This window comes from Pan troglodytes, chromosome 7 (assembly GCF_028858775.2).
Source record: "Pan troglodytes isolate AG18354 chromosome 7, NHGRI_mPanTro3-v2.0_pri, whole genome shotgun sequence".
In the NCBI taxonomy this organism is placed as follows: Eukaryota; Metazoa; Chordata; class Mammalia; order Primates; family Hominidae; genus Pan; species Pan troglodytes.
In genome coordinates this window covers 105,046,827-105,063,040 of record NC_072405.2, presented here as the reverse complement: position 1 = coordinate 105,063,040, position 16,214 = coordinate 105,046,827, and the positions used below count along the sequence as shown (strand labels likewise).

The 16,214-nt window shown below is 38.8% G+C and overlaps 1 protein-coding gene across 6 annotated transcripts in view; it reads right to left on the bottom strand.

Moving 5' to 3' along the window:
* The window catches only part of INTS8 (integrator complex subunit 8), a 57,161-nt gene that overhangs the window by 29,158 nt on the left and 11,789 nt on the right, over positions 1-16,214 (bottom strand). For 5 of the 6 annotated variants that reach the window (XM_016959696.4, XM_009455680.5, XM_016959695.4 and 2 more), the window contains 6 exons: positions 14,548-14,655; positions 12,572-12,727; positions 9,598-9,698; positions 8,699-8,840; positions 1,661-1,731; positions 1,096-1,271 (listed from right to left, as the gene is read on the bottom strand). In XM_016959696.4, coding sequence (XP_016815185.1) covers positions 1,096-1,271; positions 1,661-1,731; positions 8,699-8,840; positions 9,598-9,698; positions 12,572-12,727; positions 14,548-14,655 — 754 coding nt within the window. The remainder of the gene's footprint in view (positions 1-1,095; positions 1,272-1,660; positions 1,732-8,698; positions 8,841-9,597; positions 9,699-12,571; positions 12,728-14,547; positions 14,656-16,214) is intronic. The other variant, XM_063816421.1, reaches the window with a different exon arrangement.

The window sequence follows — 16,214 nt, the reverse complement described above, 5'->3', positions numbered from 1 at the left end:
ATATAAAATGTTAATTTTGAGTAATAAACATTAAAGCATGTGTTTTATGAGAGAAGGGGGCATGCTCTTCCCAGAGAACCAAAAATGATTACCAAAATCCCTAATTACAGCTCAGATATCAGATACGGTCTTCAATAATGCATTTCCAACATTTCTGTGTTAACCTTACCCTTTTCCTTTACAACTGGACATTCAACCAGTTTAAATCTAGTGAAGGTCAAAGAAGCTAAAAGTTTGCTTTTGTTAAACCAATCGAATTCTCTCTCATCTATATTAAATGTTGAAGTTTATGTTTCTTATTTAAAAACAGCATTGTATTTTCTACTTATATTTGTAAGGGCAAAAATGGAAAAAAAAGTCAAACAAGGCAAAAATGGCAATACTGCCAAAGCTGTTCAGTCAGCAGATACTAGCACAGTGATATAGACTGACATGCACGAAAATCTGTCCTCTTTTTGGTCCCAGCATTTCTCACCACTCCTCTCCCCCTTTCTGTTTTTACCTCCATGAACATATTGGCAGCAGTGTTACCTTGGTCTATTTCTCCGGCGAAAATCTTTTTTTTTTTTTTTTTTGAGTCAGAGTCTCGCTCTGTCACCCAGGCTGGAGTGCAGTGGCGCAATCTTGGCTCACTGCAAGCTCCGCCTCCCGGGTTCACGCCATTCTCCTACCTCAGCCTCCAGAGTAGCTGGGACTACAGGCGCCCGCCACCATGCCTGGCTAATTTTTTATATTTTTAGTAGAGGCGGGGTTTCACCGTGTTAGCCAGGATGGTCTCTATCTGCTGACCTCGTGATCCGCCCGTCTCGGCCTCCCAAAGTGCTGGGATTACAGGCGTGAGCCACCGCGCCCGGCCTTCCCCAGCTAAAATCTTTTACGTATCTAGGACTGAATCTGCACTAATCATTGGCTTGGCAGAGCTCCAGAGCATAACTGCTTATACAGAAATCTGATACGGAAGACAGGTGAATTTCTATTAATTACCAACACAAGTGTTAATTAAAACAAGAGAGAATCCTCAAATATATTTCAAGGTTAATTTGAATAGAGGGGCAAAACATGCCAACATTTTGGCTGGCCGACTAGAGAGCTAACCTGGGATATCATAAAATGAAGTTACAGGTTTAATGCACAGATTTACTCTAGGGGATCTCTTCCTCATCTGATCAACAAGTAGCTTTCGTTCTTCATCTTTCAACAATGTAATGAAAAGCTCATGTGAAGAAATCATGAAAACATACTGCAGATCTTCCAACCCCAGACACACATTCCTAGATCAGTAAGAAATATTGTAAAACAAAAAAGTGTATAATTTAGTTTGAGAAAAACAATCATATCAACCAATTTTAATAAGCCATTTAAAAAGCCACCATTACATAAACTGTATAATGATATTTTAAAATAGATTTTAAAATTTCCCTTTGGTCCTTATTTAAAATTGTGATGTCAATGCCACAATATTAAAAAAAGGTAACTATATAATCCTAATGTCTCACGTGGCTATACAAATTTGAACTTAATGGGTTCTCAAACACCAGTTACTGCCTGGTTAAAAGATACCCAAGACAAAAACAAAAGATAATACAGATATTTTGTTCACAGGACTAAGTTCAAAGTTAAAAAAAAAAAAAGAAAGAAAAAAGAAAAGAAGGGTACTTACTTTAGAAAAGCAGCCATGTTTCCTTTCAAAGACTCTGAAGCTTTTTCTAAATTTACTGATCTTGAACATACCTAGGAATTTGAGTAATTTTCATTTGAATATGGGTACTTATAAAAATGTAAATTATAATTTGAAAAGGCTGGATTTAAAAACAACTGAATTTTCCTTTTTCAACCATGTACCAATCACAGATTTAGTTAAGTAACTTAACAGAAGAGACCAGACCAAGGAATAACAATCTATCACAAAGAGGGAATGGAATGTGACCATTTTAATAAGTGCAGGTGTATACATGTAGCAAAGAATAACCTAGTTACCATGCTATACAGTTCTCACAGAATTTATCAACTATGTTGCCAAATTATATTAAGTGATAAGCCACAGAAATCAGTAGCTCCTGTCAGAAAAGAGTTAAAAAAATAAAAAAATTTTAAAACCAAAAAGAAAATAATTGAAAAGAGTAAGTGATTTATCATGAATATAGAACTAATGGTTCTATATTCATGAGCTATTCATGAATAGTTAAAAAGGTAACCAAGGTTTAAAAAGTAAACAATGCAAACAAAGAATAGAAACTAGTTATGGTCATATTAGTTATCTACAAATAATATTTTCACATTATGTTGAATTTATTCATTAGATTAGGATTCCTCCTAATATATTATTTATAAGAAGCCAAAATAAAATATAACTAGTGTAAAAGTCCGTAATCTCAAGAAATTGCTAAATATTTTTTACGTTGACACACACACAAAATAGAATGTTCATAGTAGTATTAATCATAGTAGCCAAAAAGTATAAGTAACCTGCAGTCTACCAACTGATGAATAAACACACAAAATACAGTATATATCCATTCAATTAAGTATTATTCAGCCATAAAAAGTGAAGTACTGATACATGCTACAATATTGAAAACGTGCTAAGAAGCCAGTTACAAAAGATCATCTATTTCTTAGTTCCATTTACATAAAATATCCAGAACAGATAAATCTATAGAGAAATTAGATTAGTAGTTGCCTCAGGTGGTGCGAGATTGAGGGAAAATGAAGAGTGACAGGTAATGAATAAGAGATTATCTTTTTGGAGTGAAAAAAGGAAGTGAAGTGATAGTTGCACAACTCTAGGAATACACTAAAACGCACTGACTTACACACTTTAAATGCGTGAACTGTATGGTATGTGAATTATATCTTGATGAAACTGTTATTAAAAAAACAGGCTTGGTGCAGTGGCTCCTGCCTCTAATCCCAGCACTTTGGGAGGCTGAGACAGGTGGATCACCTGAGGTCAAGAGTTCCAGATCAGCCTGGCCAACATGGTGAAACCTCGTCTCTACTAAAAATACAAAAAAAATTACGTGGGCATGGTGGCGCGGGCCTGTAGTCCCAGCTACTTGGGGAGGCTGAGGCAGGAGAATCACTTCAACCCAGGAGGCAGAGGTTAGAGTGAGTGGAGATCAGGCCACTGCACTCTAGCCTGGGCAACAGAGAGAGACTCCATCTCAAAAAAAAAAAAAAGCAGTGTTTTAAAAGTACTATGTTCAAATACCATTTTCTGATTAACAAATCAACCTATCAGTAAATAACATCTGAGCATCTTGGAGTATGTATTATACACTTACATTCTAATAACTTTGTTTCTTTGCTGCCATATGTAAATATCTTATGGTGAGTAATAAATATCTGAGTCTCCTTTTACAACAGATTATTTATTCACATAGTGAGAAGCTTTGTACATGTGTCATGGAACAATGTAGGGAACATGTAACTTCTGATAAGCAAATCTAACAGATCATGTTATGTGAATTTCATGCACTTCAATTTAAAAAAAGAAAAACTCAAACTAGTGGGCATCTCTATAGATGCTTTAATATTAAAATAATAAATTTTAATACTAATAAACTTAAGATGAAATGGACAAATCCTTAGAAAATAACTTCTTAAAACTAACTCTAGAAAAATGAGAATATAGTTCTGTGATCACTGATCAAAAACCTTCCCTCAAAAAAAATACCCAGGCCCAGACTTTACTGGTAAATTCTACCCAACACTGAAAGAAGCAATGACTTCATTTTTACACAAACTTTTCCAGACAATAAAAAAGACAGATGCCTCAACTTATTTATAAGGCAAGCATGACCTTGACACCAAAATCAAAGGAAGGACAAGAAAGAAAAAAATGTGTGCGTCGGCCGGGTGTCATGGCTCACACCTGTAATCCAGGCACTTTGGGAGGCAGAGGTGGGAGGATCACTTGAGGTCAGGAGTTTGAAACCAGCCCAGCCAACATGGTAAAACCCTGTCTCTAATAAAACTACAAAAAAATTAGCTGGGCATGGTGGCGGGTGCCTGTAATCTCAGCTACTGTGGAGGCTGAGGCAGGAGAATCACTTGAAGCTGGAGAGGGAAGTTGTAGTGAGTCAAGATTGTGCCACTGCACTCCAGTTTGGCCGACACAGTAAGACTTCGTCTCAAAAAATAAAAAAATAAAAATATGTGCATCAATCTCATACATGAATGTAGAAAAAAAATCTTCATATATTGGCAAACCAAGTTCAGCAATTTCTATTAAAAAACGATCATGACCTAGTTGGGTCTATTCCAGACATGCAATGGTGGTTTAACACTTGAAAATCAATTATACTTTATCACATGAACAGGTAAGGAGAGAAATTATGTGACCATTTCAACAGACACAGAAAAAGCATTTAATACAATCTAGAAATAATTCGTTATTTTAAAAACAGGACCTTCAGTGAACTAAGGAGAGAAGGGAACTTCCTTAATCAGATAAGGAATAGCAACAAGAAAAACCTACAATAAACATCATTCTAAATGGTGAAATAGTGCAAGCTTGCTTTCTGAGACTGGGAGTAAGACGAGGCAGTTCTCTATTCCTACTTCTACTGAACACTGTACTGGAGGTAATAGCCAGCACATTAAGAATAAGTAAAAAGAGGCCGGGTGTGGTGGCTCACACCTGTAATCCCAGTAATCTGGGAGGCTGAGGCGGGTGGATCGCCTGGGGTCAGGAGTTTGAGACCTGCCTGACCAACATGGAGAAACCCCATCTCTACTAAAAATACAAAATTAGCCAGGCGTGGTGGCACATGCCTGTAGTCCCAGCTACTCAGGAGGCTGAGGCAGGAGAATTACTTGAACCTGGGATGCAGAGGTTGCGCCAAGCAGAGATCACGCCATTGCACTGCAGCCTGGGCAACAAGAAAGAAACTCCATCTCAAAAAAAAAGTAAAAATAAATCAAAAATAAAAGGTTAGAAAAGGAATAAACAAAATGCATTCTTCACAGATGACTGCATACATAGAAAAATGGAAAAAAATATGAATAGAATTTTTAAAAGCTAAGCAAAGTTGTTGGATACAAAATTATTAGAAAGTTAAATTATACCTCTGTATCAATGCATAAACTATTTTCAAGTCTACATTTTAAGAACTATATAAAAATTTAAGACTTCTATGGAAAAATTAGGAAGTTCTAAAGGACACTAAAGACTGCCTAAAGAAATCAAGAGCCATCATACCCGTTCACGGATTAGGACACCCAATAATGTAAACATGTAAATTCTTAGGGGTCTCCCTAAGCACACTTTGGCTTAGGAGGCCGCCCATAAAATTTTTTCTAATAAAGAAAAGAGACATAATTTCTTTCTAAACTGGCTTCTAAATTTAATGTAATTGCAAACAAAAATCCAACAGATTTGTGGAACTTGACAATCTGAGTCTAATGTTGACACATAAAAATGCAAAGGACTGCCGGGCGTGGTAGCTCACACCTGTAATCCCAGCACTTTGGGAGGCCGAGGTGGGCAGATCATGAGGTCAGGAGTTTGAGACCAGCCTGGCCAATATGGTGAAACCCCGTCTCTACTAAAAATACAAAAATAAGCCAGGCATGGTGGCGCGTGCCTGTAGTCCCAGCTACTCAGGAGGCTGACACAGAAGAGTCACTTGAACGCGGGAGGCGGAGGTTGCAGTGAGCCAAGATTGTGCCACTGCACTCCAGCCTGGGCAACAGAATGAGGGACAAGAATAACCAATACAACCTTGAAAACAAGGTAGAACTTGCTCTCGATGGTATCAGGACATGGACATAATGAGGTATGGACAGACAAATAGAAAAGTGGTATAAAATGGCTCAGAAACAGGCCCATACATGTATAAACACCCGGCATACAATAGAGGTGGCCCTAGAGATTGGTGGGAAAAAAATTAACCTTTCAGTAAATGGTGTTGGCACACTTCCTACTTCACACAAAAATCAACTGTAGGTTGATCAAAGACCTAAACGTGAAAGGAAGGCTATGCTATAAAGCTTTTAGAAGATATAATAGAAGATATCTTCATGACACAATAGGAAAAAGCTTTCTTAACACACAGAAATCACTACAACGGAAAAAAATTGGTAAATTTGATATTAAATTTAGGAGCTTTGGAACAATATAAAGAAAACTAAGCTGGGCGTGGTGGCTCATGCCTGTAATCACAGCACTTTGGGAAGCCAAGGTGAGTGGATCACCTGAGCTCAACAGTTCGAGCCCAGCCTGGACAACGTGACAAAACCCCATCTTTACCAAAAATAAAAAAAATTAGCCAGGCGTGGTGGCACATGCCTGTAGTCCCAGCTACTCAGGAGGCTGAGGTGGGAGGATGGCTTGAACCCAGGAGGTGGAGGTTACAGTGAACTGAGATCACAGCACTGCACTCCAACTGGGTGACAGAGTGAGATCCGTCTCAAACAAAAAAAAAAAAAAAGAAAAACTAAAAGTCAAACTCAGTGAAGATATCTGCAATATTTAAAATTGGTAAAAAAGAGAATATATACAGATCTCCTACAAAAAAGAAAGCTCCTTCCAAAGAACAGACAGTATAATAGAAAAATGAGACATAACATGGCCGGGCACGGCTCATGCCTGTAATCCCAGGACTTTGGGAGGCTAAAGTGGGTGGATCACTTGAGGTCAGGAGTTCAAGACCAGCCTGGCCAAAATGGCAAAACCCCGTCGCTACTAAAAATACAAAAATTAGCAGGGCGTGGTGGTGGGCACCTGTAATCCCAGCTACTCCGGAGGCTGAGGCCGGAGAATCACTTGAAACTGGGAGGTGGAGGTTGCAGTGAGCTGAAATTGTACCACTGCACTCCAGCCTGGGCAACAAGAGCAGAACTCTGGCCAGGCACGGTGGCTCACACCTGTAATCCTATCACTTCGGAAGGCCAAGGCAGGCAGATAACCTGAGGTCAGGAGTTTGAGCCCAGCCAGGCCAACATGGCAAAACCCTGTCTCTACTAAAAATACAAAAATTAGCCAGGTGTGGTAGCGCATGCCCGTAGTCCTAGCTACTCAGGAGGCTGAGGCAGGAGAATCGCTTGAACCTGGGAGGCGGAGGTTGCAGTGAGCCGAGATCACGCCACTGCACTAAAGCCTGGCCAGGCAACAGAGGGGGCCCCATCTCAAAAAATAAAAAAATAAAAATAAAAAAGCAGAACTCTATCTCAAAAAAAAAAAAAAGAGGCATAACACTTGGAAAAGGTACCTCAAAAAACAAAATCCATGAGTAAAAATTAAATGAAGAGTTGTAGAAATGAAAACCTCAATGAGGTACTGTTATGCAACCGCCTCACAGGCGATCTGACAATATCAAATGTTAACAAGGATATTGACTGATGAGAACACTCAGGCATGCTGGTGGTTATAAGCCACTTGGTTTTTAAAAATTAATGTTGCAGATATATTATTCCCTAGGTATGTAACATAAACTGGTACGTATGCACACCTAGATATATGTACAAGTATGTTCCAAGTGGCAAAAACTATAAACAACACAAATGTCCCTCCATCATATGTGTATACAGCCAAAAACTATAAAAAACACAAATGTCCCCCATCATAAGACTGAAGAAATTGTGGCGTGGTCCATATAATATTCTAACTTTTTTTTTTTTGAGATGGAGTCTCTCACTGTTGCCCAGGCTGGAGTGCAGTGGCGTAATCTCCACTCATTGAAACCTCTGCCTCCTAGTTTCAAGCGATTCTCCTGCCTCAGCCTCCCAAGTAGCTGGGATTACAGGCGCTTGCCAGCACGCTCGGCTAATTTTTTGTATTTTTAGTAGAGACGGAGTTTCACTGTTTACCAGGCTGGTCTTGAACTCCTGACCTTGTGATCCACTCGCCTTGGCCTCCCAAAGTGCTGACATTACAGGTGTGAGCCACTGCACCCAGGCTCTAACACCTTAAAGCAATGAAAAAAATTGTTATTTATATACAACTTGAATAAATCTCACAAATAAATCTCTTTAGTGAAAGAAGATGATGAATACACATTGTATGATTCCATTTATATGAAGTTCAAAATAGGCAAATTAAAGAATGTTCTTTAAGGATACATACAGAGGTGATACGAATATAAAAGAAAGCAAGAAAATTATGATCACAAAAGCCGGGGCAGTAGCTACCTCAAGGGAAGGTAGACGAGGTTGTAAAGACCACAACAAAGGCTTCTAGAGTGCTGGCAACGTTGTATTTTTGGAAGTAAGTGGTATTATCTGTGCTTTATGTACTTCTCTCAATGTCTCTAACATTAAGACTGTTAAGAAAGAAGTAGAGTGATCCAGTAGAAACACAGATTCCACAGCACACATGACAGACAAGAGGCTTGATTTGGGAGTTCTTAGTAAACAGGTGATGAAACAGATGAGTGAAGCTTTGGAAGTAAATAAAAAATGATGAGTGAGCCAAGGACAAAAGTTCTATGAACAGAAATACTAAAGGAAGAGCAATAGAGAAGTCAATGAAGGACTAAGGAGAATCCAATAAAGATGCTGAAGAAACATGGGGGAGAGAACTAGAAAAAGAGCTACAGCAGAAGACCAGGCGGAAGGGCATAGTCTGTCAAAAGTGCCAATTGTCAGGCACAGAAAGGCAAGGCAGACAGAAAGGAACTGGATTTGGCAATTAAGAGGTCACTGGTAAGCTTAAAGCAAATTACAAATCAAAACAGGAAAGAAAAACATGTCATACCTCAAGAAGAAAGTCTATTTTCTCTTTATTTGGTCTAAGAAATAGCTGGTTAAATTGAACACTAATTGTTCTGCCTTCCAGTATATCACGGACTGTATTACAGGCACAAACTTTAAAACAGATTTCATCTAGAGCTTCATTTCTGTAGAATACAAAAGTAGATCAACTAATGTTATTTTTACTACAAAAGAAAGGTGTATATTATACAACTATATTCACAAGAATGAGCCATTTATTCTTAAGAGGTAAGATTTTAGAATATTCAAGCATACCAATAAATATATACCAAATCATGGGGAGAAAGAAAGCAGAATAGGTTTTGAATTTATCAAGGGACAATGTAGTTACATATTAGACAACAGAATGGAATTTTGCTATGTATAATTTTTCTCCCAAGCAGTTTTTTTTTTTTTTTTTCTTTTGAGACGGAGTCTTGCTTTGTCACCCAGGCTGGAGTACAGTGGTGCAATCTCGGCTCACTGCAACCTCCACCTCCTGGGTTCAAGCGATTCTCGTGCCTCAGCCTCCTGAGTGGCTGGGACTACAGGTGTGCACCACCATGCCCAGCTAATTTTTCTATTTTTTGGTAGAGACGGGGTTTCACCATGTTGGCCAGACTAGTCTCAAACTCCTGACCTCAAGTGATCCACCCACCTCGGCCTCTCAAAGTGCTGGGATTATAGGCATGAGACACCTCGCCCAGCCCTGCAAGCACTTTTAAAACAGACTAGACGGAGGAACACCAGAGTGTTCCTCCACCCTATGTTAATTTCCCTTATATTAACAACATGAAAATAATGTCACAGAGCCATAGGAAATTTGAAAATGTGGTTTTGATAAACCAGAATGTACTTGCTGTTTTATTCAAAAATCAAAAAGTAATTTTTCAACTTACTTACCCCTGTTGAGCTTTCTTAAAGAGTTCTCTTAGGACTGACTGTCGGAACTGCACAGGTAAACTCAAGGTTAAGTTGTCTTCAATGAAAATCTGTATTACCTCCTAGAACACACACATAAAGTTGCACCCATTTCAAAAATCATGGTAAAGTTTTTTTACTTTAAACAAGTCTTTCTATAATGGAAAATACAAGTTGAAAAACAATCACAAAAATATCTTACTATGAAAACCTTTTCTTCCTAAAATTCTAAAATTTGATTAAGGGCAAAAACAGCCCTGCTACCCCTTTTTTAAAATTGAAGATCACAGACCAAAAATGAGAGGTAAGAAAGGAATCAGTCAATGAGAGGCAATCCAGCTATGTTATTAGAAAAAAATTTTAGGCCAGGCATGGTGGCTCACGCTTGTAATCTCAGCACTTTGGGAGGCCAAGGCAGGTGGATCATGAGGTAAGGAATTTAAGACCAGCCTGGCCAACATGGTGAAATCCCGTCTCTACTAAAAATACAAAAATTAGCCGGGTATCATGGCACTTGCATGTAATCCCAGCTACTGGAGAGGCTGAGGAAGGAGAACTGCTTGAACTCAGGAGGCGGAGGTTGCTTTGAGCTGAGATGGTGCCACTGCACTCCAGCCTGGGCGACAGAGCAATACTCCATCTCAAAAAAAAAAAAAAAATTATTATTCTCTCTAAACACAAGCTCATAAAACAAACTAAAAAAATACTAATTAAATGGCCAGACACGGTGGCTCATGCCTATAATCCCAGCACTTTGGAAGGCCAAGGTAGGTGGATCACGAGGTCAGGAATTCAAGACCAGTCTGGCCAAGACAGTGAAATCCCGTCTCTACTAAAAACTACAAAAATTAGCCAGGCACATTGGCAGGCGCCTGTAATCCCAGCTACTCGGGAGGCTGAGGCAGAAGAATCGCTTGGACCCGGGCAGCAGAGGTTGCAGTGAACCAAGATCGTGCCACTGCACTCCAGCCTGGGCAACAGAGTGAGACTCCGTCTCAAAAAAAAAAAAAAAAAACTAATTAAAAAATTCAGCTGAAAAAACATGTTAACAAGTGATTATAATAAATTTAAATGATTTAAAATATATTATCTGTGAACTACAAAAAATACCCAGATTATTACATACAGACTTTTTCTTAGCTACTTCTCAAGAATGGAAGAGCAGGAAAGAAAGAAAGGGTGTTAGTGAGAGGAGGGGGAAAGGAGATATCTGAAAATTAAACTAATCAGCCACTACCAGAAAAGTACTGACATAAGTGGTTTCAAAAATATGGAGCAACCACTAGCTTCACCTCCATAACAAAACATGAGCAAGGCAGGGCTCCACAGGAGCAACACAGCAGCTTCTCAAGTGTGAGAAGACACACCTGTTACAGCTGCTCAACTCCTACTTCATCAGCACTAAACAAAACCCACATAGTTCATAAAAACACAATGCCATTCGAAGAAATACAATTTCTAAGATAGTCCTGCATGTATAAGTAATGAATCTCAAAGATGCAACAAAATTCCTATTTTCCCCGTCTTAGCTACCCATTACACTATTTTCTGATTTTCGTGGAACTTTATTACAGTCACAGTAACATGTACTTGTCTCTGGGTGATATTCCTAAGGTCTTGTTGGCACAGGTCTTACCACTCCAGAGAGGTTTTTTTGTTTTTTGGGTTTTTTTGTTTTTGAGGCAGGGTCTTGCTCTGTCACCCAAGCTGGAGTGCAGCAGTGCTATCATAGCTCACTGCAACCTTGAACTCCTGGGCTCAAGCGATCCTCCCACCTTGGCCTCCCAAGTGCTGGGATTACAGGTGTGAGCCACGGTGCCCAGCCAACTTGTTAAAGAATCTGTATTTTATGATAATTGATCTCACCCTTCATAAACCTTTACTAGGGAGCTATAACTGAGAGAGCTCTAGTCTTTATTAAATTCACCTGTGTCGGTAATTAAACTTCAAGAAAGTTTAATTTTCTTTCCTAGGACAAAGCAATACTTTTAAAAAGGGCCAAAGATAGGGGAAAGAAGTGCCATCTTGTTTCCTCTCTTCACCTATTTTCTGTGAAAAACAAAAAAACCCCTAGGTAAGAGAACTATAAAGCTGGAATAATACCCAATTGGAGACACAAAACTAAGTTATGGCTTTATCATTTCATGATTCCTATTTTGAGTTAAACATGAATGAATGCACTGTTCATTCTCTAGAATGGAGGCTTTCCAATAAAGACTTTAAAAGCACAATTCTAATTTCCAGTTATTTTCATAACAAAACTGAAGATAAACACCCAGAGGTGTGTGTGTGTTGGTGGGGAGGGTGGGGCACGCACAATAAAAGTCTCAAGAGACTCATTAAGGCGTTTTCATGAACCAAATCAAGATGGTGAGTAGGCTCAAGAGCAGGTGGGCTCTGTTTCTAACAGACCATCCAAACCCACCAGAACAACTGCCGTGTTCACTGTGCTCCCTTTCTCCTTCAGTCTTACTATTTGGAAGGGCTAATAAAGCTGGGCTACAAGCCACACATCCAAAAGACACAAGACTTAATGTTTTGTAAAACTAAAAGCTATTAATATCTTAGCAGCCAACAATCCCAGCTGCTAAACAAATGCACACACACACAACTAAAAGCTGTCTACCTGCAATTTTTAAATGTTAAAAGTTCTGCTTACAAGCATTTCTTACAAAATTTATTTAAGATAGACCAACTCTATACCTTTAAGATAACAGCAATGATGAAGTAACATCTGTATAATGCTTTGCCTTAGAATTTGTGCACTATAACTTCTCACTAGATTCTCATAAGAATCTTAGGAAATGGGATAATTATTACCATTATGTTACAGGCCAGTATGACAGTGTAAATGACTTGCCCCAAAACGCGTAACGGGTAAATGGATGGTGCGAGGATTTGAACTTAGTTTTGTCTGGCTTCCAAAACTTCACTGCATCCCCCTCATACACCTTACCTGATAGTTGCCAGATCTCAAACAAATATGGACTTGACTATATGGAGTCAACTGTTGAGATGTACTATCAGAAGAAGGTACAAGAACATCACATGCTTGACAATAGCCAGCTAACCGCTTCTCATCTATGGTACAATGAAGAGATAATGAACCTATCTGTAAAGTAAGAGGTATACACCATTATCCATTCATGTAATATAAACAATAGTCTAGCACCCCCTTAGCATGTTTTAACAGTACAAGGAAATGCTAACGAAAAATTCAAGCCGGGCTGGGCACAGTGGTTCACGCCTGTAATCCCAGCACTTTGGGAGGCCGAGACTGGCGGATCACAAGGTCGGGAGTTCGAGACTAGCCTGGCCAAGATGATGAAACCCTGTCTCTACTAAAAATACAAAAAGTAGCCAGGCGTGGTGGCGGGCACCTGTAGTCCCAGCTACTCGGGAGGCTGAGGTAGGAGAATGGCTTGAGCCCGGGAGGAGAGGTGGAGGCTGCAGTGAGCTGAGAAGGCACCACTGCACTCCAGCCTGGGTGACAAAGCGAGACTCCGTCTCAGGAAAAAAAAAAAAGAAAAGAAAAATTTAAAACTGGAAGAATCAAAAAACAAAAAGGTTAAAGGTTTAGAACAGGGGTCAAAAAACTATTGCTCATAGGCCAGATCCAGCCTATGGTCTGTTTTTGTTCGTCCCTTGAGCTAAGAACAATTTTTGTGGGCCGTAAACTATCCAAGGGGGACCAAAAAAATGGTAAGAATATGCAATAGAGACTGAATGTGGCCCAGAAAGCCTAAGATATTTGCTAACTGGCCCTTTACAAAGAAAGTTTGCTGAAGCTTAGAGTTTTCAGGCCAACATACAAAAGGTGGACATCATTATCATACCAAGTATGTATGACAAGACATTAACAAAGAGCAAACAGTGTTAAAATTAAAAACAAGCTTAAAGGTTTTAAAAGACACATACCAGCAGAGATTTAAAGGAGAGAGCAAAGAGCATAATCATCACTCAATTGGAAAGAACAGAAATGCTTCTACCCAAACAGGATTAAAAAAAAAAAGTTTGAAAAAATATTTGTTTTAAATTACTATACCTGAAATACCATAAAATTAGAAAGCAGATTAATTTCCTAGCAAAGTAAAATGAGTATTTCTAATGGGTCTATCTAGAATAGTCAGAGCATTTAAACCTCTAGGGCATTTAATCAATATCTCTACTAAGGACAGCAGATTGAAGTGGGAATTTTTCCAGGCACCAGCCATATAAAAACCTAGTTATAGATATACTTTACAATTCAGTCATCTGAATCATAAAAAGAAAAATGCAAATGATAAACACAGTAAAAATGTTTACCCATATTAGGAATTAATGAAAGCCAAGTTTATAAAAGATACTATATTTCACCCATCAAGTTAGCAAAAAATAAAAATAAAAATTTGTTAAACACTCACTGCTAACTGAAGTGCTCTGTGAGAAATGTACCTGGAAAGTAATGTGGTTTGATAAATTATAGCCTTAGAAAAATACATAACCATTGACATGGCAATAATTGTAGGAACTTAAACATATCTGAAATCTGAAGAAAAATTTAGGCTTGCAGATACAAATATTGCAGCTGTATAATAAACCTAAATGCCCAAACATAAGGGAAATGAAGTAAATCAGAGTACTTCCACATAATATGATACATTTATAATGCCTAGTCAAAGATTTAAGCAAGATACAGAGTATTTACAATATGAGCTTAACTGTACAAAAACATAGAGAAAAAAACTGGAAGAAAATTTACTAGATTTATAAAAGGGGTTATATTTCCAGGTTATAATACTACAGATTTTTAAAAACCAGTTTTAGTACTTTCTTGAACATCACACATTTATAATAATGAACACGTTTTTATCATCAGAAAAATCAAAGCCAAAAAAATGTATAGATGTTTTAAAGAACTGAACATTAAGTTCCTATTATGACTGGATTTACCTCTGCAATTAGTTCTTTGGTTCTAAAAAATTTTTCCCTGGCATTTTCATAGACAGCTGAATTTGTGGAGCCTTGCTGGAAGTATGCTGCGCCCAAATCATAGCACACCTGAAATAATAATGAACACCAATTTGCTTAACAATTTCTCAGGTACTTAAGAGGTGACAGAACCAAAACTGTCTTTATCTCACGAAAACACAGAAAAAAAGACATAAAAAAACACATATTCCAAGGAGAGGTGCTACCACCAGTGTTCTTAGTCACAAGCAACATAAACCAACTCTGGTCAACTTAAGCAGAATATTGATTTACTGAGTAGATTTTAGGTCGCCTACAGAATTATTAAAAAGGCTAAAGAATCTGACTAGAAAAAAGGGCAAAGGAGGCATGCAGTCAGGATGAGAGCCAACACTAGTCTGGTGAAGAATCTCAACAGTAGATTCCACAGCTCCTGTCACCCGTAGCCACCCAGACCAGACCCTGAAAGCAGCAGCTACACTCCTGCAAGTGCTGTCCCCGGAAACTAGATTTTACTGTCGCTGTTGCTGCTACCCACCACCACAGTGGATTCTCCATCACCCTCAATGCTATGACTTACTAGGACTAGCTCATGATTCAGTCTAAAAGAAGCATACCCATCTGTAAAACTTATGTGATATGCCTGCCCTCAAGCCAGATAAGGCTAGAGAAAGCTAGTATTGGGAGTTTTTAGTTGATTCTATAAGAAGAAGGCTGGCTGGGCGCGGTGGCTCACGCCTGTAAACCCAGCACTTTGGGAGGCCGAGGCGGGTGGATCACGAGGTCAAGAGTTCGAGACCAGCCCGACCAACATAGTGAAACCCTATCTCTACTCAAAATACAAAAATTAGCTAGGCGTAGTGGCGCACACCTGTAATCCCAGCTATTTGGGAGGCTGGGGCAGGAGAATTGCTTGAACCCGGGAAGCAGAGGTTGCAGTGAGCCAAGATTGCACCACTGCATTCCAGCCTGGGCAACAGGGCGAGACTCTGTCTCAAAAAAAAAAAAAGAAGCAGGCTCTGCCTCCTACAAGTCTGAAAAGATCGGGAATTTTCTAACACAGGAGAGGGAAAAAACGCTGGGGAGCCCCTCAAAAGTGAAGATGGTGCACGTCTACCGTAACATACTGGTTAAAGTGAGAAATGTATGCTAACTATAAAACTTTTCCAGTCGTATGTTTCTATGACAGAATTTGTATGTAAGATGTGGACACTAGGCAAAAAAGAAAATAATTTGTATGTTTTTCAAAAAGCTTATATTGACACCTGGAATTACTAAATGCAAAACTCAAAAAAGACTCAGATTATTTAGTTCAACTTGGCCATTTTATGGATAAGAATACAAACGCACAGAAAGTGACATGAAAAGCATATAACCAAGTAATAGCAGAGCCAAAGTTTGAATTCAGATTCCTAAGCTCGTAATATTCTGACTCAAATTTATTCTACACATGGCTGACAGATCAAGTCTTCTTGATCTGACTGACTTAAGAAGACTTCAATTACTCCCCAAAACAGAAGAAAGTTCAAACTCCTTGGCCTGATCTGTAAGGATCTCAGAATGTGGCCTAATCTCTCTTTCCAAACCTCTCCACTGTGCTCTATTTTAATCACACCAGTCTTCTCAAGTCCCCATTCACATGAGATCCT